At 41.7% G+C, this 23,504-nt stretch overlaps 1 protein-coding gene across 1 annotated transcript; it reads left to right on the top strand.

The window, feature by feature from the left end:
• Nucleotides 1-2,551: 2,551 nt before the first annotated feature.
• Nucleotides 2,552-18,838, top strand: LOC131219384 (uncharacterized). The gene is made up of 2 exons (XM_058214490.1): nucleotides 2,552-2,973; nucleotides 18,545-18,838. The coding sequence occupies exon 1, from the start codon at nucleotides 2,587-2,589 to the stop codon at nucleotides 2,971-2,973; it is 387 nt and encodes a 128-aa protein (XP_058070473.1). The 5' UTR covers nucleotides 2,552-2,586; the 3' UTR covers nucleotides 18,545-18,838.
• Nucleotides 18,839-23,504: the final 4,666 nt, after the last annotated feature.

Here is a 23,504-nt window from a genome sequence, read left to right on the forward strand (position 1 = left end):
ATTAGGTCGATCCACCCAGTAGGGAGCCACACTTGTACGTCTATTCATGCCATTGGTTGTCCATTCATTACAATGGTGTGGCCTATCTGATTAGCGAATCGGCTTGATCTAGAACCCTCTCCGCGATGGGCCTGTTGCTCATTGTTTTCGGCAATTTGGTCACATCATAAGTGTAGGCATGACATACACCCTGATCCATAGCTCAAGTGGTAAACTGAATGAAAGATACCTCGTTTCAACACTTGACGTCTTGGTATCGATCCCTAGTGGGGGTGGCTAATAGTGAAAGTGTCAACTGATAGTGTTGTGTAGTAACAAGTTAAAACCAAAAGAAAAAAAAGTGTAGGCATGCCATAATTACATTTTGTAGCTCAATTCAAACTAAACAACTATGACCCCAAGCGTCGAGATAGACAAATACACAATATGTGATCAAGATCCAATGAGATCAGTCGCCTATTCAGTCACTCGCTTAATGTGTAAATATGATTATGCGATATTCAGAAGATAGGGTTCGTCCTCTAATGACGGGTTACACCTCTGCCTTTCATATGGAATGACTTTTCAGTACAGATAAAAGAGAAAATAGGAAATTTATTCTTACGGTTGGTCGTAGAGGACAACTGTGAAGTACCTTCCTAAATGAGGAACTGAATCCAGTATATGAGCGTAGACCCAAATTACAGCTATGATTACCAGCTACTTGATTAACTCGGCGAATTACATTATGGAATGTAAATAGCATGTAAAAAGTAAAGAATTATACAATGAAATGTAATTGATTGACAAAAAAAGTAAAGTGAGTACACCAAGGGATGTAAATGAGAGGTAATCAAAATGATAATTGAAAGATATGTTTGGGTTTTGTTGGGTTGGTATGAGATAAAAATTCTTGTTGAATTTCTATTTATAGCCCTACCCTCGCAATCTCGATCCTTCCTACGTTTTAACGGTCACTATAACCATTCAACTCTACATGACCTTCTTTAGTCTTGCTCTTGCCATCTGTCTCGTAACCGCTTTTATATGATTGCTCTTCAATCGTTCACTTAAGCAATATTATGGCGTTGCTCGATGTGCTCCCACTATACTATCATAGGATACTCTTTATATATCTTCATATATCTCCAAATACACGAAGCAAATCCATCCATATCCCATGTAACTCTCTCTTATTGGCTTTTGTTAGGAATTGAAGACAATGTGTATAGAGAGGGCCCATCATTTGAATTGTACATATGTTCTTCGTATATGTTATGTTGCGGGAGAGGTGGGGATGCATTACTAGTTATAGTAGGCCTATTTGGGAGTGTGGATTTGGAATCCCCTGGATTCAGAACCCCCATGATTAGAAACCCCCTAGATTTGCAATCCTCTTAGTGTGTTTGGCACCCTGGAGTGTGAATCAACTTTTATCCAAAAGGGGAAATCCCCTCAAATGGAAACCCCCTGGATTAGCAATCCCCAGTTACTTTATGCTACCAAACAACCTCGGGGATTGGAAACCCCCTCCAATCCCCTCCAATCCACGCTGCCAAACGACTAGGGATTGTAAACCCCCTCCAATTCATGGTGCCAAACGACTAGTGGATTGGAGGGGATTGGAGGGGGTTTCCAATCCCCTTGGTTGTTTGGCAACATAAAGTAACTGAGACTTTCTAATCCCCTCTTCGAGGGGGTTTGCAATTCACGGTGAGAGCTTGGATTACACCTAAAATCATTTCAATAGTTGCAGGTGTGACATGGGTGTCACTGTACACTATCATTCTATTGGTCACATGGCCCACTAAGGATGATCAACACCGTCCAATCATTGTTCAAGTAAATTAGTATCGTCCAAACATTGTCCCTATTAATCATCGATTAAAAATTGTCGATTAGTCACTCAAATTTGATCTTGTGCTTACGGTCAATCCGAGACTTAGAATTTCATCATTTTCAGGTACAACATATATGTGAGCAGGCTTATCAAAACCATAGCGTCAAGAATTATATATCTCACTAATTAAAGATATTAAAGTTGATTTAGTAATTAATTTAAAACTCTTATAAATACTCCATGCGCATGCATAGGTACTTTGGGATTAAAGTTGATTAGACTCCAGTGCCAAATCAGGGGCTTCCAGTCACGGGGTTCCGAATCCAGGCTCACAAGTAGTGCTCTTACAAAGGGGAATGATTGCATACAGCAGCTGTACGTGAACTCACGTACAACCATTTCTTCCACGTCAACGTGCCCCACAGGCAGAACATCCCATTCCGTGCAAAACTCTTTCCACATCACGCAGATTATCTTTTATAAAAAAGGTAAATGGATCAACTTACTAGGGGGCCCACCATCACATTGAGTAATACCATCGGCTGTATAATGATTTTGTTGCCGTGTCTAGCCCGATGAGTGGATCTGCGTGATTTTTACATGAACTCATCATCGTGATCTAGCCCATCTTTTCAACGGATCAGATATTCACGGGAAAAAACGGACTGTTCGAAAGTTCACACACAGCAACTGTATGTGATCATTTCTCCCCTATAAATACCCCTCAGACACCCTCTTTCATCTGTTTCTTTCATTCTCCTCCATCAATGGCAGCGGCTTCTTCTGCAAAATCCTTCTTCCAATCCCTGAAGCGCTACTTTAAGAAACCGTGGGAGATCACCGGCCCCTGCGCCGATCCCGAGTACAGGAACGCGGTCCCCCGCGCGCTCGAGTACCGCCGCTTCTGCCCCGCCACCCAGCCGGGCGTGGCCTCCATCCCCTCGTCGGATCCGGAGACCGTCTTCGACATCAAGTACTACACCCGGGACCGCCGGAGGGACCGACCGCCCGTCCGCCGCACCATTCTCACCAAGGCCCACGTCGAGAAGATGATGAAGGAGAAGAAGTTCGATGCCTCGGACTTCCCGCGGGTCTACCTCTCCGATGTTGTCGTCGAGGACGGGAGCACCATTGGTGGCGGGTACCAGAAATAGGTAAGGGGACGATCTCCGGGTTCCAGGAATTGGGTTTTTATCTGATTTTGTTTTCAGGGTTTGGGTTTTGGATTGCTGTTTGTTTGGATTAGGTTATGGTGGTTTTGTAGTTGGAATTTGCATTTATTAGATTTTAATTAATGGAATATGAACGTATGTTTGTTTGATTGGTTTTAGGGTAGTTTTGATGTTGGGTCTTCTGGATTGGATTTGATAATGCAATACGACTGTGCAATTTTTTTTTTCTCCTATTGTTTTTTGGTTTTTGCTTGGCCATGGATTCTTGGGTACCATTTGGATTTACCCAAACACCGTTGAATTGGATACCATTGTGATTAGAACAAATATATGCATTTGGGGCAGGTGCTTGTTATTGGATTTACATCTGAAGGGTGCATTTCTGGCGAAATCCCCTGACAGAGATTTGGACGAGCGCAACCCATCTACCCAAAAAACGGAACAACCAAACACACTGTTATGATGATTGTTTTGAATTAGTTGTAGTTTAGGGGTCATTGGATGCAAGTAAAATCTCACTTAGGTGTTGTTTGGATGCTTGTTAAGTGTTTGGATGGGGAAAAGCAAACATATGCATTTGGGGCAGTCACCTATTATTGGATTTACATCTGAAGGGTGCATTTCTGGCCTGAAATGGCATGAAATCCCCGGGCAGAGATTTTGGAACAGGCAAACACGCTGTTATGACCTTCTTGATTGTTTTGAATTAGTTGTCGTTTAGGGGTCGCTGGATGCAAGTAAAATCCCACTTACAGGTCGTTTGGATGCTTGTAAAGTGTTTGAATAGGGAAAAGGGGTATGAAGTGTTTACAAGTTGTAAACAGTTCAGACCAAAATCCCCACTTTTGTTTCCTGAAAAAAAGCTGTGTTTCAGTTTACAAGCGGTTACAGCTTTTTGAATTCCTCTTTATTAAAGAGAAATCCAGCCAACCTTCCAAAACCCACAACGTCTCTCCCTCCCTCCCACACTCGAATATTTGGGCATGACTTTGTGGCATCAAACCTTCACTTGAGTTAGTGGGCCACTTTTGTGGCACATATGATGATTGCTTTAGCCTAAGGATCGGTTCAAGGCTTTATCACAATAGGCTCAACCCAATGGTCATTCTTATATCAAGATTTCATGTGGGATTTATTGCTTCAAGCTTTGTATGGTGTGAATACTCACTTTTTACTTATTAAACACATCTAATGATTGCTTTAGCCTAAGGATCGGTTCAAGGCTTTATCACAATAGGCTCAACCTAATGGTCTACTCTATCTTATATCTAGCGCTCGTGTGAGATTTATTGCTTCAAGCTCTGTTTGGTGTGAATACTCACTTTCTACTTGTTAAATACTTCACCAATTAGCCATTTAAAAAAAAATAAAATAAAATTATATATATATGATGAACGTTTTACTAGTTAGCCAGACATGATAGAAACAATTTATATGAGAAACTCTCTATATGTAATGATTAGTGTGTTGACAACTTCACATTAATAGGATTATACAAGCATCCAAACCACCCCTTATGTAACATGTTTACACAGGTAAACTGTTTCATTTGGAGATGTTTGTGCACTGGTCTTTCACAGGTAAGCTGTCTCATTATAAATAGTTTCTTATGTTTGGGTATTGGTAAAGAGTAAATAAAAGATAGAACGTGTGGGTATTCACATGAGGCAGAACTTGAAGCGGTAAATCACCCCACCATGTCAAATAGCATGATGTGCGCATGATATAAGATATGAATTGGGCTAGATTTATTATGATAAGGCCTTGGGCTGAAGAGTAGGCTAACCCAATCTTCAGGTGGGTTACAAAAGTTGGCCTACTAACCAATGCATAACAAAAATTCAAAATTACTAAAAAAAGAGATTCTTTTTCCTCTTTTTTATTTTTTATTTTTTGGGTGGGGGGATTTGAGGGGAAAAAAGGTCCAATTGTCATAAATTTGGTTTTTAGGTGAATATGCCATCGTATGCGATGGCACAATTGCATAAAACCGCATAAGCGGTCACATAGAAACACTATGCGACTGCATAACCCCAAAAAACCCATTTTTAGCATATGCAGTTGATGAGGACATTCGAGCACCATTCAGAGTATAACTAGAGGAGGAGGAGAGCTTTGGCCCCAGTTCCAACATCTCTATGGTTAGATGATCATAATATGGGGTTTAGATCGAGTACGTAGTCGCATTGGAAGATCCCACATGCATCTTTGATGATCCCACACTGGGAAGATGCATGTGGGCTACATATAAGAGTTTATTGATCACATCTAGACAGTTGGATTGAGTGGACGTTTTCATCGGACTGTTGGATTTTGCGCGTTGGATCATCCGGACCATTGGCCCATCTTGATCATTGGGCCATCTTGGATGTGGACATCATGGGACATTAGTTTAGTTATTTTCTCATTTATTTTATTTAATTTGTGCGTTGTTTTATGTTTTAGTTGATTTAGGGGTTATTTTAGATATTTTAGAGTAATAGGGGTGTTTTTGTAAAAACATCCCCAAATAGATTATAAAGGCTTGGGCGTGTGAGTGCCCTAGCATTATTATGCATTGAATATAAAAAATCTCTTCTTGCTTGAGCAAAGAAAACCTCCTGTGATTGAAGTAGTGTGAAGACATGGAGTGATTCCATCTTATCTCTCTTATTCTCTTCTTTCAAGGTATTATCTTTCTTTCTCTCTCTCTCTCTCTCTCTCTCTCTCTCTCTCTCTTTTTTTTTTTTCCTCTCTCTCTCTCTCTCCATTTCTTTCAATCTCTCTCTATTTCTCTCTATTCTTTTATTTCCCTTTTGTTCTCCTCTAAAAAAAACCCACCTAAACCTAGATCTACCACAACCATACAACCGTACGGACCCTCACCCTTGACAGTATGACCGTGTGAATGTGACAGTACGACTGTAACCGTACGACCGTCTGTATGGCCATCTTATTCCCCCTTTCTCTCCCTCTTTGATCCTTCATCCTTTCCCCTTAAATCTTATAACCCTAAAAGGCTAAAACCCTAACCTAGAACCTAGATTCCCAAAACCCTAATCTCCAAATCCTAGCTTCCCGAATCACAAAATCCTAACCCAAAATCTCCCAAATCTCAAAACCCAAATCCCAACCTCTAATCCTAAAATCCTAATCCAATCCCCCAATTTCCTAATCCTCAAATTTAACCCTAACCCACCAAAACCCTAACTAGGACAAGTGATTACCTTTGAATCAAGAGTAATCTCTATGCTAGATGGAAGTTCTACCTTCTATTGATCCTAATCGATTCATATTTTGTTAGATCTACATTGCGGGATTGTTTATGGCTTTGAACTGGAACATGTTTTGTTATTTGTATTATTTAACTTCGAGATAGAGTAATTTTATTTTGTGTTTCGATTGCTTTAATTAATCCATTATTTAGTTTCAACACATCATTGTAGGTTAGACCATCCGTCTTGCATTAACGCTTCACATGCTTGAAATGGCTTCAACGATTATGTGATCGCACTTAACAACGTTGGTGCACTCATAGAGTGAGTAGATCAACTCATTCACACGGAAGTTGATCTCATTAATCAAGTGGGAGAGCTTCACCATGGAGGGAATTTGGAGATTGAAGTTGGTGCACAAGGGCACATAGAGGGAGGTCCCCACCAAGCTTCTAGTAACAACAGGTGGCCTTGGATGCCGAAGATACCAATGATCAAATTCTTCAATTGTTGAAATACAATAGAAAGCTTGGAACAAAGGCAAAAATTATAGAGTTCCACGATCGCTTGCATGTTGTCGACTTCGTTGATTTGCTCAACAAGGTGGAAAAAGTGTTAGAGTGCATGGTGATCCCAAATAATCTGAAGGTTGAATTAGTAGCCATGATGTTTTAGGTCATGCGTTACCATTTGGAAAAAGATGAAGAAAAAAAGGAAGTTCTTACCCACAATTTATGCCCATGATCTCCATCAAAGATTTCACAATCTGCATAAAAGGAAATTGGTTAACGAATTCATTGAGATATTCCATATCTTAACATCATGGATGTGGTTTGGTCAATTTGATGGCCAAGAAATTCAAGATATATAATGGTCCTAGCTGGGCGTAAAGGAATGAATTGGTTTTCAAAGATGTATTTAAAATGTCCAATACACACACGCTTGGGCGATGTTTGGATTGCAAGTATTCCATAAAAATCAATGGAAAAGGAAATTTGTTTCCTTTGTTGTGACAAGTAAGAATCTTTGGATATAGTGGGAATGAAATGATTTCATAAAGCAATCATTACACTTATCCATAGTTAAGATTCTTTGGCATAACAAACAAGGTGACTATTATCTAATGAATATGAGACATCCATCTGTTATCCAAACAAGACCCTTAAAGGTATAATTCATTTGGCCTCTTTGAGTAAGAAAATCCAGAGGAAGAAGTGGATTCGCGACGCAATGGGACATATTGGGAGACTGTTAGGGTTATCTTTCGGCGACTGTCCAGAGGACTTTCTTGCCCTATTCCAGTGTGTCGAGAATAGAGGACGACCATTGGATCCAAATAGAACTCCCCAGAGACGAACCTCAAGGGCAGGAAAACTCGGCATCCAAGTTGCACCTCATGAACGACAGAGGCGAAAAGGGTCTGCGGGGATGCGATGTTCTTTCATGGAATTTTCAGGGGGTGGGGTCTAAGCAAAAAAGAAGGCTCATCAGGAACAGCTGTAGTAGATGTAATCCCCACATTATTTGCCTCTAGGAAACCAAAGTGAACCGATTAGACAATTGTCTTATGAGATCGCTCTGGAAGGCTTCGGATGCTAAATGGGTGGTAAAGGATGCATCTGGCAGCTCTGGGAGTATTCTGATTGCCTGGAGATCAGCGTATTGGTCTCTCCTCAACAGCTCAGTTGGGAATTTCTCGATCACAGCTATTCTGCGAAACAACGCAATGGCTACGGATTTTCTGATCTGCTCCGTTTACGGCCCTACCAACAATGATCTGAGGAAAGACTTTTGGAAAGAACTATCATTAATTTGTCAGAGTTTCAGCGGTCCAATGTGCTTTGCTGGAGATTTCAACACCATCAGGTTCTCGACTGAGAAATCCACGGGGAGCAAAATGAAGTCCTATATGGTCGCCTTCTCTGACTGGATCGACGGTAACTGTCTGATTGATCTTCCTTTATTCGGCTCCAGATTCACCTGGGCAAATGGGAGGCTTGACCCGATTATGTCCAGGTTGGATCGTTTTATTATCTCCACCGATTGGCTGGACCACCTACCTTCCTCCTCTCAATCAGTCCTCCCCAGGACTACTTCAGATCACTGGCCCCTTATTCTATCGGCTGAGGAGGAAGACTGGGGTCCCAAGCCATTCCGTTTTGATATCTCATGGCTCCATGTTGCAGGTTTCAAACCCATGGTGGTTGACTAGTGGAAGTCTCATGGCTTTGCGGGACATAGCCTCTGGTCCAAGCTAAAGATGCTGAAAGAAAAACTCAAGCAGTGGTCAAAGGAGGAACGGCGAAGATCGGAAGAGGAGATGGATTCGATCCTTTTAGAAATCTAGAAAATCAATGCCACTGCTGAATGCACCCCAATGTTGAAAGAGGTTCTGGCGAATAGAATCTATTTTATTCAATCCCTATCAGCTAAAGTCTTGCAAGGTGAAATCTCGAAATGGATCAAGGAAGGAGATAGGAATACAAGGTACTTCCATGGCGTAGCCAGCATGCATGCAAAGGTCAATCGCGTCAGTAGCATATCTATAAACGGCAACCGCATCGAAGACAGAGAGTCGATTATTAGGGAAGCTATTTCATATTTTCAAGGGCTCCTTCAAAACGAGGGATGGTCCAGGCCTCGGCTGGATAATCTATCTTTCCTAAGTATCAGCGAAGATAATACTACTTTCCTGGAACAGTGTTTCTCTGTGGATGAAGTTAAAAAAGCAGTGATGGACTTAGGTGGAGACAAGGCCCCCGACCCAGATGGCTATCCGATTATTTTCTTCCAATCCTTCTGGGATCTCCTTCAGGATGAGGTTATGGCTTTTATCAATGAATTTTATGAACGAGGTAGAGTATCTAATAATATTGGGGCGACTTTTATCAAGCTCATTCCAAAGTTTTCTTGGGCTTCAGAGTTCAGTGAATTCAAACCAATTAGCCTCATTGGTAGTCTGTATAAGATCCTGGCCAAGGTCCTTGCTATAGGCTGCAGAAAGTGATCGGCTCTATCATCACCCCTAACTAGTGCGCCTTCATCTCGGGTAGATAGATCATCGGCGGAGCTCTTATTGCAAACGAATGCCTCCATTCCTGTCATCGATCAAAGAAGAAATTTATTTTCTGCAACCTGGACATGGAGAAGGCTTATGATCACGTTGAATGGGATTTCCTTTTATATTTGATGAAGCGTATGGGGGTCGGCGAGAAATGGAGGAGTTGAATAGGGTAATTCATCAGTTCGGCTTATTTTTCAATCCTTTTGAATGGATCGCCCAAAGGATTCTTCAAAAGTTCTCGTGGGCTCAGACAAGGCGATCCTCTCTCCCCCCTCCTTTTTCTAATCATCGGCGAGGTCTTATCTGCGATGCTTCTCAAAGGCCAGAAGGAAGGCATTCTTAGGGGAATTTAAATGAAAGGACTGCAAGACCCTATCTCTCACATGCAGTTTGCGGATGACATCCTTATTTTCTCTGAAGCAAGCACAAAATCTGTTGCCAATTTGAGAACAGTTATTAGGTGTTTTGAAGCATTTGCGGGTTTGAAGGTAAATATGTCCAAATCCAAAATTTATGGGATTGACTTGGATATCCAGGAGGTTAGAGACTTAGCAGAATTAATGGGATGTTCATCGGGGTCCTTCTCGACTTCTTTCCTCGGTCTCCCTTTATGTCTTGGGTCGCCCAAAAAAAATCAGTGGGACAAAGTTATTCAGAGATTCCATCACCACCTGTCTAGGTGGAAATGTCATTATCTTTCTATTGGGGGCCGTCTTACGCTGATTAAAGCAGCCCTGTCTAATCTCCCTACTTATTTCATGTCCTTGTTTTGATGCCATGCTAAGGTCCTCAAGGATATAGATTCCCTCAGACGCAATTTTCTTTGAAGAGGCAACGAAGAAAAGAAGAAATTCAATCTTATGAAGTGGAAGCAGGTTTGCAAGCAGATTAAGGATGGAGGAGCTGGTATAAAAGACTTAAATTTGATGAATCGGGCCTTTTAGGGAAATGGATTTGGAGACTCGACACTGAAAAGGACTGTCTGTGGAACAAAATCCTCAAAGCTAAATACGGGAGCTCTGATGGGGGGTGGTGGACGAGACAATCCTCTTCCTATAGGGCATCTGCAATCTGGAAAGGCATTTGCCAAATGAAAGATGAGATGATCCAAAGGATTGGATTTGAAGTTGGCAAGGGAGATTGCATACGATTTTGGATGGACACTTGGATTGGCGAAATTCCGCTGAAAGACAGATTTCCCACCATTTATCGCCTGGCTGCAAACCGCAACAGTTTTATAGCTGAAAACTACTCTATACAAGCTGACAAGGTGGCCTGGAACATTCAATGCAGAAGAAATCTGGAGGATTGGGAGATTACTGAATTAGTGGAGCTAATGGACTGCATTCAGCCTGCGCTTCCTAATCAGGAACGTAAGGATATCATCATCTGGAAGGCAGACAAATCGTCTGTCTTCACGGTCAGGTGGTTATGGACGGTGGATTAATGTACCTAAGACATGATAAGACCACTTTTTTCACATGCTTTATGTGTTGGCTATTGGGCGCCTATCTTTCGAATGTCCTCTTACATCTTTCTGCAGTTAAAGTGAATTTGCTTGAGGATTGAGAATACGTCAAAGGCACTCCCCATTGCATGTAAATGAAAGTAGTGCATGTCATAAAGAAGATGAATATGATGATGGGGCACAACTGTGGGTGTCAATGGGCTAGGTCACCGACTTGACCCAAGCAACTGAGCCCTATGGTGCAAGGGCTTGGGCACTTAAACTTGGCTTGAGGGTCAAGTTGGGGTCTAAAATCTAAGCCAAATGCTTGGGTTGGGTCAAGATAAGGCCAGTGTTGTGTGGCTTGGCCCATCTTGGCCCATCTTGTCCCATTGGTCCAATCCAATGTGTAAGTGGGGCCATAGTTATAATGCTTTGAACACACTTGTTAATGTTTCCCATTCGAAGTACATGTGAAGTATAAAGACAGTCATTGGATCCGAGGTCATTTTCAATAATCCAAACCATGTATATGTAGGATGTTTTAAAAAATCTTAAATTGGACTTCAAACCTTTGATCACTTGACTCTTTTTCCCGTAGGGTTGGCCTTGGCCCGATTAGGGCCAGGGCCATGGCCTTTCCTACTCGATTAGGGCTAAGGGGGCTTAAGGGATTAGGGTTGAGCTACGGCTAGAGCCAGGGCCTAGTCCTTTTGAACTAGATTAAGGCCTAGGGTGGGCTAAGGTTAGGGCTTAGGGGATTAGTGTCGGCTAGGGTCAACCCTTGCCCAACCCTAGCCCTAGCCCTAGCCCAACCCATTACCTTAGGCCAAGGCCTGAAATCTAGGTTAGATGCTCGGGCTAGGCACAATGTTGAGTGGCTCAACCCATTCCATCATGTTGGCTCATTCTAGTGTTTAAGTGGGCCATTGTTATAATGGTTTAAAGGCACATGTTAATGGTTCCCATTTAACGTACATGTGATATATAATGATAATCATTGGATCCGAGGTCATGTTTCAATGATCCAAACCATTTATATGTAGGATTCTTCGGGATGGAGGATATGTAAAAACAAAAAATCTGAAATTAGACTTCAACCTTCGATCACTTGACTCTTTTCCCTATAGGGCTGGCCCAATTAAGGCCCTAACCTTCGATCACTTGACTCTTTTCCCTATAGGGCTGGCCCAATTAAGTCCAGGGTTAGGGCCAGGGCCAGGGCAAAGGCCTTTTCAACTTAATAGGGCTGAGGTTGGGCTAGGGTTGGGGCTTCAGGTATTAGCCCTAGGCTAGGGCCAACCTAGGCCCGACATAGCTGAACCCATTGCCACCCTTAGGTGTAACTTGGGCAAGATGTAGCAGACATGTATGGAGATAGTGAGTAGACACTGGTTATCCATTGGATGTTGCTATGAACACCTTAGGTTTATGAGAGGCGATGATTGTGACAGCAATATCCGTGTTTTAAATAGTGTGTGGCATTCACCCCTCTATAATAACGTATGGTTCGAACTACATTTTCTTCTATTTTTAATTAAAATAATGGAAAAATATACGGGTCTTGTTTAGATAATAAATTGTAGTCTTGTTTATTAGACAATAGCAACCTTGTTTTTAGTGCTGGAGATTCCTAATAATGGATAAGTTTAATGATTGCTTTGTGAAATCCTCTCATTTTCATTGTATCTTAACGTTCTAACTTGTCACATCAAAGGAAAACTGATTTCCTTATCCATTGATTTCCATGGAATTCATGCTATCCGGTATCCAAACATGGCCGGCTTTCTTTTGTTAGAGAAATGGGATGATTAGAACCTGTCGCATGGCAACTTTTTAGATCATCAAACTCTGGAATAGTGGAATAGTTGCAATGATGCCAATATCAAATACTATATTTTGATCTTTGAGCTAAGATACATCACTAGAGAGAGCTGGGTCCTCTTTCAGATGAGGATTATGACATTTACTACTTTTAGAAAAAAAGTGCTGATTTTGAAGATTCTTTAAAGATTTTGGGGATTATTTGCTAGATTTATTTTTAGGCCATTACAACATGGCCAAAGCTTTGTAGATTTGAGTTCTTGCAATTCAGCATCTTATTGGAGTAGTTGCAAAATTTTAATCAAAGATTCATAGGCATTTTATGGTGTCTTTTAGGGTCTTATAAAGGGGTTGTTCTAGGAGGTAGAAGCACTACCACATTTTTTGAGTTTGTGAGGTTTATTTAAGAAATAAAAAAGTTCCAATTTCAATGAAGTTGTTTATTCCTCTCTACTTATTATCTTTGTGTTAGTGTTCTTTCTCCATTTTTGCAATCCGGGTATCTAAATCTCATTGATTCGATAACCAGATTGCATAAGTCTATATGGGTATCAGCTTGGTTGCACGATCCTTCTAGGTAGGTGCAACTTCATAGCTGTTTGTACTTCGCTATCACTTTGAAACAGACACATTCTCATTCCAGCACCCTAATCTATTGTCATTTCGCTTCATGGTTTGTGCAACTATAGTTTCGAGGTTATGATTAAGCTTCCTTCATTAGCACTTTTACTTTTTGTAAAAATAATCTTATATTGCTTTGACATTGTTGTCTCGTAGTATATTCTAGAAACACTTGTAGTATGACATGGCCCTTGATGTTGTTTGAGTTGGCTCAGATGATTTACGTTTGTCTGGATGAGTTTGGAGGAGGTGGTAGTAAGGGCTGCAAAGATGTTGAATGGTGAGAGATTTGGAGGCAGGAAGTTAGCTATACAGAAAGCATGTTATGGCCAGGAGAGAAAAAACAAGGGGGGAAACAGAAGGAAAACAAGAAGGGGGATGACAGAAAAGTCAATTTCGAGCAAGAAAGGAAAGGAAAATATTCAACGCTTATGAAGATTGCCTCTGATACTCAGGTAGTAAAAAATACAAAATCTTATAAAGAGGTGGTGGAAGGAAGTTCAAGTGATGGGAGTAGGAGTACAGAGAAAGGGGAAATCTCAGAAAAATCAGAAAAATGGGTATGGAAGATAGATACGGAAGACGTTCTGGAAGTGAGAATTAATGAAAAGGTGATGGAAACTTCTTTCAAACCCTTCTAGTTCTGTTTTGTACATCGGTGAGACCGGGAGTTACGAAGGAAGAAGTCGGGGATTGGTTGAATAACAATTGCAGTATAGATACAGAGGACAAGGTTGTCAAGTTTCTAAGAAGGATGAAGTCTATATATCCTTATGCTCACAAGCCAGAGGCCGATAGTTTCTTTATGGTGTACAATTTGTATTAGGACGATGCGGTTCGAGGGATATGGCAGTGGGAGGATTGGTCGGTTTTCGGATGGGAGGAAATCTGGCTGCAAATCTGGGATGTTCCATTATAATTCTTGTTTAATGATGTGTTCATGGAGATATCGGCCAACGTGTTGGGGAGGTTGTATTGATTGACCCTCTGACGGAAGACTGTCATATGCTTCGATACGCGAGGATTCTGATAAGGAAGAAGAAGCTTCATTCAATCCCTGAGAGATTCCAAGAGTTGGTAGGGATAAAATTTCAATCCAATTACTCCGAGAAGCAGAGATGGAGAGCAAGGAGTTAGAGCCACAAGGAAAGAGTGCGGTAATGGCGGACCAGCCTCCTATCGATGAAGGTGCATAGGTAGTGTACTCTGCCAGAGCACCAGAAGGTGCGAGAGATGTCTGTGGCAATCCTATTGGCCAACTTATGATTGGTGGGAATAGCCGTTGAGCTAGAGACACGTGGCAAGGGCGGGTGGGGTGAGGTGACGGTTTCAGCAACTTTTAAAGAAGTGGAAGCTGAGAGCTGACCCATGGTTCTTGAGCATGCCAACGAATTAATGCAAATACGGGATAAGGTGACACCTATCAGGATGACATCATAGAAGAAGACATTGCTCCTGAAGAGAGTTTAAAGGGGGGAGAAGCGTCTCAAATCGAGACTCGTCTCGAAGGGAGTGTGATGAAAGAAAAGCATGCAAAGGAAATGGTTTTCCTCACACTTGTGGCTTTTAACATAAGGGGTCACACATGTGCAGGATTTTCCTATACAGTCCCTGACACTTCATATTCCCTAACCCTTTTCGACTGTGCTCAACAAGAGACGGGGGAAGCTGACGAAGGATGTTCGATGGCTGCCATCTCGGAATGGGTGGAGCTGCAGACAAAGATAGAAGAATCCCATGAAAATGGAGAGGAGAGCTAGACGGTCGAAGCGTAGAATGAAAATCAAGAAGTCATCGCAATGGAAAGGGAGGAGGAGACAGCATAGATACAACTTCATTTCGTACGCGACAGAATCTGATAGCCAAGTCGTTAACGTAGAGAAGGGGACTTGAAGATCTATCTGAGTGGTGGGGGTGCAAGAAGCTCAGCCGCTGGCAGTGGTTCGGCAACCGGATGGTCTGATAGAAGTGGAGTTGGCTCCAACCCATTTTAAAGTATTGGGAGGTAAAGTGTGAATCTCTCAGTAGGTCAGGGGTCGGAAAATTTTTGATGGCCCAAGGAATGAAGCGGATCAAAGTGGTTACAAGGGAAATGGCACGATTACTGGGGTTCACGTTTAGAAATAGGCCAGAGGACTACGTCACACTGCTCAAATTTGTGGAAGGGGTAGGTAATGCAACAAGCAAGGTCAAAATGATGCGGGCCAGGTTCAAGACAGGGATGACCTGTGTTTGGATTCTGGGCCACCTAGTGAGGTGCATTAATTGGTGACAGTTAGATCAGGGGTTGTATGGGTTTAGCAGATCTCCAATGATGATAATAAATTGTAATGTATGCGGTTTGGGGTGTGCACAAAAAAGGCAGCAGGTATGTGTAGAAAAAATAAAGTGAAAATGGTTGCGTTTCAAGAAACTAAAATACAGGTTGTACACAAGGAGATAGTTGACTCCTTGTAGTGGTGGGAATCTAAAAAATGGGAATCACTGGATGCAGATGGATCAGCAGGGGGTATTTTGATAATTTGGAACTCTAGCAAATGGAGCAGGGGAGGACAATTTTAAGGGGTAGTTTTCACTTTCCTTGATGTTGAGAGATGTATCAACAGGGTTTCGCTGGGTATTCACTGTAGCGTATGGGCTGAGCTGAATGTGTGTAGGAATAAGTGGCTATTACCATGGTGTGGGGGGAGACTTCAATGTTGTGAGATTCACATACAAGAAGTCAAATGGGGGTAGGATTATTTGTCGTATGAGGAAAATTTCAGAGTGGATCATCGAAATGAATTGATTGACTTGCCTATGGGAGAGGTGAAGTATACATGGTCTAATGGTCAGGATAGAGTAATTAAGTCGAAATGGATCATTTCTTATTATCTCCAGATTGGGTTGAAAATTTTCCTCTAGTATACCAAAGAGGCTTGCCGAGGCCTATCTAAGATCACTGTTCGATGTTGTTGGAATTGGACGAGGAGGATTGGGGCCCGTGGCCTTTTAGATTTGAGCTTGCATGGCTTGAGATAGAGGATTTTCAAAACAGGTGCAAGAGTGGTGGTCATCAATGTCAGTTCGGGGAGGAGCAGGTTTTGTTCTATTAAAAAATTAAAACTGCTAAAAGGAAAAATTAATGCGTGGAAAAAGGAGGCTTGGGAAGTTGAGAAGAGGGGTTGTTATATGAGATTCAGAGGCTGGATATTAATGAAGAGGAAGGCAAGCTGTCAGAAGAAGAAAGAGCTTGGAAAGAGGTTTATAGAGGTAAGTATAATGCTAGGTTAAGGGAGGAAGAGATAAAATGGCATGAGTGTTCAGTGTTCTAAAGCCAGTCTTAGGAATTTGGAGGTAATGAATTTAACATTATTAGGTAAATGGGTTTGGAGATTTGGGGTGGAAGATGGGGTAGTCTGTGGAGAGATGGTAGGTAGGAAATATGGGGTGGAAGAAGGGGATAGATGGATCGGGGGTTTAAATGGGAAGGGGGAGCCGGTCTTATGAATTTGGAGGGAATGAATTTAACATTATTAGGTGAATGGGTTTGGAGATTAGGGGTGGAAGATGGTGTAGTTTGTGGAGAGAGATGGCAGGTAGGAAATATGGGGTGGAAGAAGGGGATAGATGGATCCGGTCGTCTTCGTTTTATAGGGCTTCATTTCCTTGGAAGTTGGTGGGGTTGTAAAAAATAGCATAGGAAGGGGTTGGTTGTTCTTTGGGCAATGGAAAGAAGATTAGGTTTCAGGAGGATATCTAGGTGGGGGAGCAAAAATTGGGGGTCGTTTTTCCATGTCAGCGAGGATTTTGTTAGAGGAGAATTTACTGGTGGAGTGGTGTTTAGTGTTCAAGGAGAAGAAGTTAATTGGGCTCCGCCTTGTAGAGTAATGTAGACGACAAGGAGTTTGAGGAGATGGTTAACTAGTTGGTTTTGTTTTCCAAGATTCAGCCTGTGTAATCGGAAGAGGACTCAATGGTTTGGTTAAGTCTAGAAAATTCTTGGTGAAGTCCTTATTACTTTTTCAACTTGTTCAGATCAGTTTGGGTCATGCTGAGGTCGATTGATCAATTTTTCTTGATGCGGCATGGTGGTGGTATTGGGAAGGTTGGGAAAAAAGTTTGACATCTTTCTTTAGTAGCGGGGATATGGTTCCTTTGGCTAGAAAGGAAAAATTGATGCTTTAGGAATCGGGCAGGGCAAGTATCAGAGGTCTTCAGTAGGGTTAAGATGCATGTAATGGAGTGGGCAACTTCGTCAAAGATTATTGCTCAGTTTCCTGATAGTTGGCTAGATCTGTAGTGTTTGTCCTTATCACATTCTATTCATTTGGCCGCAGCCTTTCATTAATAAAATTGTCAATGTTCAAAAAAGAAAAAAAAGACATTGAAGGAAGATGATTGAGGAGTTGAAAGTGACCGACCTCTTGTAAACCATTGTTTGCAAGGGAATCCACTATCACGTTTGCATCCTTTGAGCACACTAGAGAAAACAATCTTATTGGCCATTGGTGGTAATTTATTATATACTAAATGCAAGTTTCCAAGTTCCGGGATTAGATGATGAGTCCCACTTAATGGTGTTCTGGGAGTCACCTTCAATTACAAGATCTATGGAGAAGGAAGTTGAAAGAACTGATGATCCTTCCTGATGTGCTAACACTTCCGTGTCATAGGAACCAACCAGCCCGCGAATCCCTGAAAAGGCCAAAACAGCCACCCACTCATTTTCTCTTGACACTGCTTTGTACCAGGACTTGTTTTCCTAGGGTGCACCTAGCAAAATTAAGTTTCAGTAGCATTGTAGATGCCTTTCAACGTTTTTGCATTATGGAAATTACTACACAATGGGAATCACAGCCTTCAAATCCTGAAAGAAGTTGGATCTTGAGAGACGTCTCATCTCGGGACTAACGCCCAGCCAATTTCTGACCACCACAATATGCTGAATGTAAGAGTAACTATTTGATGGATGGTTTATATTAGAAAGCTCTTGACTTTATTTATTTATTTATTTATTATTTTTTTATAATTTTTTTTTTTAAAAAACACACGCACACACACCCCACACACTCACGCTAGTGGAATTTCACCACATGGATGGTTTATATTAGAAAGCTCTTGACTTGCACGTGATTTACGGGAAGAAGCTCTACTTGCTGCATGTTGCTCTGTTAACTGATTCCCCACCAATTCTGAACTGTTTGGTATGTGAGCATGTGGGCGGATGTGGTTGGGTGTGTCGGTATGTGTGCGTGTATGGCTGGGAACGTTTGTGTTGGTGCAGATGCCCATGGGCACATGTGTGCATGCAAGTACAGAGTCTGTTGAACACTGCAGTACCAATGTTATTGTGGCCTTTTTGCTCATGCATCTTGTTCTCTATTTACGGTGAATCTCAATAGATCTGTTTTTCTTTTTCAGGATTTGGAGCTGCATGGTGAAGTTCTGCAGATCACATTGCATCCACTTCCTAAGCCTGAAAAACATAGTGGATTCTCAAATGGCAGTGTATGATGTTCTTTTTCATTTTTGTGATTAGAACCTCTCATTCCTTTCTTTTTTTTTTTCCTTTCTTTCTTCTCTCCTTAGATGATCCCTGCTTTGGTAAATCCAATTGCAATGGCAGTTGGGTAGTGCAGAAAATAAAAGCACATGGGCTTTTCATCTTGGGCCATGAATTATTAGTCCTGAAATTGCAAGGATGCATATGGCACCGTGTGATGATGCAGATGGTTCAATAAGGTCTCCCCACCTTGGATGGGCCACAAGCCATGCAAAAGAAAAAAAAGTCTCTGTGCAAAAGCTGAGTTGGAGATGAGGTCCCTGAAATACAGTTCTTGATTCACTGTTTTCGTGGATGTGAGGTTCTTTGGTCAATGAGATCTCTATCCAGTAGTTCACATATGAAGGGACCTTCCAGATGAATGGCCTGGATCATGTTCCGTGTGGCAGAAATGGTGTGTGATGCCTGCCTTTTAGTTTCCTTGTGGCTGCTCTAGAATCAATTTATCCAGGGGCCTGGTTTCTGAGCCTGTAGAATCACCTCAATTGGTGGTCTGTCTAGTTTCTCCATGTTACACATGGCCTACTTGTGATGATCCAAACCATTCATCTCGTGGTCCAACCAGTGAATGGGCGTCCACATGATTAACGAGGCAATTCTCAACTCTCTAATTTGCAGTTCTGGGGTCACGTCCTAAAATGAGCTGGAAAAACGGATGGACGGCGTGGATAAACAACACATTCACCAAGGTGGGCCCCACACGGTAAGGGTAACAACCACTAATGTGTGGAAGCGGATTGCATAGTAACTCACTACCCTTGGCGTACTGAGTAAACTCTGTGAGGTCCACCATGATCAATGTATCTGATCTGCTCCGTACATCCATTTTATCAGATAATTTTAGGCTCTTTAGCCCAAAAACGAAGCATATACAATGTTCAAATGGATCGCAACACAGGAAACAGTTAAATTGAACTTCTACCGTTGAAAATTTCTTGGGGTCCACAGAAGTTTTGGATCAAGCTTATTTTGTGTTTTCAGTTCATCCATGTCTATATGATCTTATGAACAGGTTGGATGACAAATTAACATCACTGTGCGGCCCAGCGAGGTTTCAACATTGGAAATCATTATCCCCACTCTTGTGGCATGATCCACTTGATCTTTGGATATGCTTGAATTTTGGGCTAAACCCCTTAAATTAGATGGAAAAACGGATGGACGGGATGGATAGACCACATACATTCAAGGTGGGCCCAACTGAGTTTACTCAGTACGATAAGAGAGTGTACTAAATAACTCAGTACGCAATCCGATTTCCTAATGTGTTACCAATCCACTGCTTTATTGGCGAATGGAAGCAAAAGGCAGCCCACAACATTTTCACAAGGAAGTAGTAGCCAATTACCAGAGTTCCACAAGAAATATTCTTCCTCTATATGTTACAAATTACAATATACTTGGATTTTGTTGAGTAGACCCGACCAGTTGAGTCAGAGTTCTTGTTCTTGAACTATGGGCTGGTCTGGGCCTGGCCTGTGTCTTGCTCGGTTTGGGATGAGTTTGGGCTGTGGGTAAAGGACAATGGGATGTGTTTTGGAGCAGTGGTTTTGGTGCCCAATAGCTGTGGCTTTATTTCAACCATCACAACCCTCCCTCAAGTGGGCCTGTCTGCTCCTGGACCCTGCTTTCTAGCTGATGTCTATACATAGACGTGTATGGGCGTGGGCATTTAAACCCCAGGCTGACAGAGAAGGAGAAGCCCCGTCCGGGTCATCAGGTTGGCCCATGCATGTGCCATTAATGTTGAGGGCTTGCTATTTCTGACGTCCGATCTTTCACACAGGAGGCCCATTTGATGAGCGGAGCAGCCCAACGTTCTCCAACTTTGCAGGCATCTGTAATGGGGCCCACCAGATGAGCGAGACTCATATCTTGTATGCAGGGCCGGGGAGAGTAGGACACGTGTGGTGCATTTCTTCATGGATGTGAGAAAAAAATTGATAGATGGGTTGATCCAAGTCCATGAAAGTAAAGGGCTCCCTTCCCTCATTCGTAGTGGAGGTTTGGTAATTCCACATGTATTGGAGCCGTACACCGCCAAACATGAGCATTGTCTGCACCTGACATAGCATTGCCAGGCCCAATGGCTCATAGGACACACTACGTGTTGTCAATATACCACGCGCAGTGAAATTGAAGTTTTAAGGCTAAGAAGTTAAAGACGTGCTTATACTGAGGAATGATTGTGGAGCATTAGATATAAGAGTTTAATAAAGGCTATTTTCCCAGTAATTCATAGAGTACAATAGTCTAACAAAGAGAGAACTTTTCCGTAAAGCATTATATACAAAAGAGATTGTCATCTACACGTCTTAGTTATGGATGGCCAATCCTACAAATAATAGCGAAAGAAATCATGTATAATTATGTAACTTATTGGAGAAGGTATTTTCTGTGGCTTGGAATGGCAGGCACAAGCACATTACTTGCTGAGAGTCGGCATTCTCTTGAGCACTTGATGGAAGATGAGAGGCTACACTGATGTGGACGACTTGTACAAAATTGCACCGTTAATTAGTCCAATCTCTCACGATATTGAAGACCACTCTTCAACAACTGTATCTCAAAATTATACATCTTACAAAGAATGAAGAACTGGAAGTAGACGGTTTGCTAGAGACCTTATGCCGGGTTAACGACCAACTCAAACTGAACGCAAATTCAAGTGAAGCTGGCAAGACAGTGAAAAAACGACAGTCCAAAACCGTCGTAAATTGCAATTTCAGGTGAGCCCTTTTAAAGAATTCGGAGATCCTTGATTAAAGCCGAGGCCCTGCCTGACTCAGAAGGTCAATCACAGAAAAGACAACTTGTTAGAAGAAGCCGGGACTTTAAGAGTGGGGTTGAGATAAGGGATATCCAAACATTCCTTTCACATAAAAAGGGTGTTAGGTTTCCCATATTCCTTCTCACAACTCAAATCAATTTTCATTATAGTCCACACATCCTAAAAACATCAAAAACACATACTCACTTTCTTTTATCTTTATTTTTCAATTCTCCTATCCATCCTTTTTTTTTTTAATAACTTTATTTTGCCTACTTAGGGTTTTAAACCCTTCGTAGTAAGGCTAGGTGTTGTTTATGTTCTCTTTTTGCTTGCCTGAGCTCTTAAATTTTATGAAGCATGACTAGATAAAATAATGCTAAAACTCTGCTGAATAAAAAAATCGTAAAGTTTTATAAAGTGGAGATTGTACATCATGCGGGGGGTGAAAAAAGGGTGCCTAACCCATTCATTTTCTGTAATCAAGGCCCTTACTCATAATTTACGTTCGCAAACCAACTGTAAGAGTTACTTGTGTTGGAGAATCTTATGATTCCTTGACCTTTAAGCGATTCTATGGTTTCTAGCTAGCTGTAGTTTCTAAAGCTTCATTGGGCTAATGGCGACTCTAAATTAGATGTACTTTTACCTTTAAGTTAACCATACTCCAACCAAAGCAAAACTAGAACGACAAAGAAGGAAAGCCAAGGGAGTGAGGGCATCTTTCACATCTTCAAGCATTGGAAGCATTCAAAGAATGGAGACTCCACTGGGGATTTGTGCTAGCCACTAAGGTCAGACTCAAAACATGTGTTTATGGTTTTATTATTATTATTATTATTTTTTGAGATTCCACAATTTCAGCACATTTACTTTCTAGCTCTACAGTGAACACTAGTCCACTTACTTTCTTACCTTTATATTCTGCAATTCCAATTCATACTAGTCCAATTTACATTCCTGCTTGTACATTTTATTATTCCAGTTTAAATTGGTCTCGTTTATCTTTCGGCTTGTACAGCTTGCACTCTACTTTTTGTTATAATGATTAAAAGTAAAGAAAAAAAAAAATCAAAAAAAGAAAAATAAAAAAATGAAAAAGTAAAATACAAAAAACTAGAGAAAGAAGAGAGAGAGAGAAGCGGCAGACATTGTCTGACAAAGAAGAAGGCCCCTCTAATGCCATTGGACTCGAAAGTCATCTACGAGTACACCCGTTAAAGTCTACTTCCACCCACCATAACATGCTCCCAACCTAGGCTATCATGTCAATACACGGTGAACCATTTGCTCCCCCATGATCACCCATGTGTCCAATCACCAAACCTGCAACTTCGCCCTCCATATTTGAAATAGCCCTCAGCCTGCAAAGGTTAGAGGAACTCGTGACCCACTTCCTCCAAAGTAGGGCCATCCCATCAATCTAAAGCGTGCCGTTATAACTATCAATTGCTCCAGTTGGTTTGCTAGTTTAAAACCCAACTTTCAATACAACTAATCAGTTCCATCCAACTCCGCCTTACAGGAGCTAGTCTTATTTCCAACATTTACATTCTAGTCAATTTTAACATCCTCCTCCTAACGAGAGCCAATCGTAATTCCAACCTTTGCATTCTAGATAGTAACATTCCAGTCAGCCACAACATGTACATTCCAACAGACAACATACTCCCACGGTCGAGATTTCTTTTCATTCATAATCTCCCCTCCCGATTCTAGTGCAATACACTCCCCCTAATAGGAGCTACAACCAAATCCAACCTCCTCCCAATAGGGGTCATAGTTGCAACCAAAAGGTTGACCACTATGAAGAGATGACAAATCACGCACCACATGGGGAAACCTCCCCCAGTTAGATCCCTTTAAAATTGATCGGCTTAGAAAACATTTTGAAGAACAACTTAGGGCCATGAAAAGCAAACTCTAGAAGCAGCATGGGGTAGATATTCCGTCCACTAAATTTAGGGATCTTTGTCCATTTCTGGATGCCAGGGTGTCTCAAAACTTCGAGGTACCAAAATTCAAATGATACAATGTCCCGTAGCCCA

Source organism: Magnolia sinica, chromosome 11, assembly GCF_029962835.1.
Source record: "Magnolia sinica isolate HGM2019 chromosome 11, MsV1, whole genome shotgun sequence".
Lineage (NCBI taxonomy): Eukaryota > Viridiplantae > Streptophyta > Magnoliopsida > Magnoliales > Magnoliaceae > Magnolia > Magnolia sinica.